Below are 1,244 nucleotides of genomic sequence, written 5' to 3'. Positions count from 1 at the left end.
AACACCGTGGCTGCTCCTGCGGCCAGGAGGGCCCCCCCCGCCCGGGGACCCCCCTGCGCTCGGCTCCGCCAAAATGCCCCAGAAGAAAAATATTCCTCCCCCTGGAGAGGCAAAAAAAAATTCCCCCCTCCGAGTCCTGGCCCAGGGCGTGGGTGGGAATCGCCCCTTTGTCACGGCAGGTCCCCGCCGTGCCCCCACCACGTCCGCTGCTCCCCCGTGGTGGGGGTGGCACTCGAGGGTCTGGGCTGCGGCAGCACCGAGGAAATCCCAGCGGACTCCGGCCATGCCAGGAAAGCTGGGCTGGTGCTCCGCAGCCCCCTCCTCCCTCCGCTGGTCAGCAAAGTCCCCCCGGGGCGGGGTTAGGACGTGTCCTTCAGCTCGGGGCTGGGCGGCTGCGGAGGGGGCACCTCCGCCGAGGGAGACTGCATCTCCTGGGCGCTGCCTGCAGGGAGAGAGGAGGGGATGGAGTTGGGGCGTAGAATCACAGAATAGAATCACAGAATCACTGAGGTTGGAAAAGCCCTCCCAGCCCATGGAGCCCCCCCTGTGCCACATCCCCACCTTGTCCCCCAGCCCAGAGCTCTGAGTGCCACGGCCAGGCCTGCCTTGGACACCTCCAGGGGTGGGGACTCCAAACCTCCCTGGGCAGCCCCTTCCAAGGCCTGACCACCCTTTCTAGCAAGAAATTCCTGCTGATGTCCAACCTGAGCCTCCCCTGGCACAGCTGGAGGCTGTTCCCTCTCCTCCTGTCCCTGTTCCCTGGGAGCAGAGCCCGACCCCCTCCAGCTCCCCCCTCCTGTCAGGGATTGCAGAGCCAGAAGGTCCCCCCTGAGCCTCCTTTTCTCCAGGCTGAGCCCCCCCAGCTCCCTCAGCTGCTCCTGCTGCTCCAGCCCCTCAGTGTTGTGAGGAGCCAGAACATGGGATGAGCGTGGGAATCCCCAGTTCCTGCCCCCCTCCATGTCACCCTCCTCCTCCTTGTCCCCTACCTGCACTCAGGGACATCTCAGCCAGTTTGAGGGGCAGGTCAGCGGGGCTGACGCCGGCGGGTGAGCCCAGGATGTCGGGCAGGGCATTGCGCCGGCCCGTCCTGCCGGAGGATGCAAAGTCCAGCACGGGTTCCACCTCGGTCATGTTAACCCTGCAGAGGGATCACAGAATCAGACAATCACACGATCAGCCAGGTTGGAACAGACCTCTGAGATTATTGAATCCAACCTGGGACCCAACCCCACCTTGTCACCCAG

At 65.0% G+C, this 1,244-nt stretch overlaps 1 protein-coding gene across 1 annotated transcript; it reads right to left on the bottom strand.

Annotated features, from left to right (window-relative positions):
• On the bottom strand, positions 1-1,134 carry LOC114072236 (cAMP-dependent protein kinase inhibitor beta-like). Its single transcript, XM_027910157.1, has 2 exons — positions 987-1,134; positions 1-442 (listed from the first exon to the last, which is right to left on the bottom strand). Exons 1-2 carry the CDS (start codon positions 1,129-1,131, stop codon positions 360-362), a joined length of 228 nt encoding a protein of 75 aa, XP_027765958.1. The 5' UTR covers positions 1,132-1,134; the 3' UTR covers positions 1-359.
• Positions 1,135-1,244: the final 110 nt, after the last annotated feature.

The sequence above is a fragment of the Empidonax traillii genome, unplaced genomic scaffold, assembly GCF_003031625.1.
Source record: "Empidonax traillii isolate 1590-97213 ecotype Southwest subspecies unplaced genomic scaffold, ASM303162v1 scaffold2795:size21793, whole genome shotgun sequence".
Classification (NCBI taxonomy): Eukaryota; Metazoa; Chordata; class Aves; order Passeriformes; family Tyrannidae; genus Empidonax; species Empidonax traillii.
This window is presented reverse-complemented; position numbering and strand designations above follow the sequence as displayed.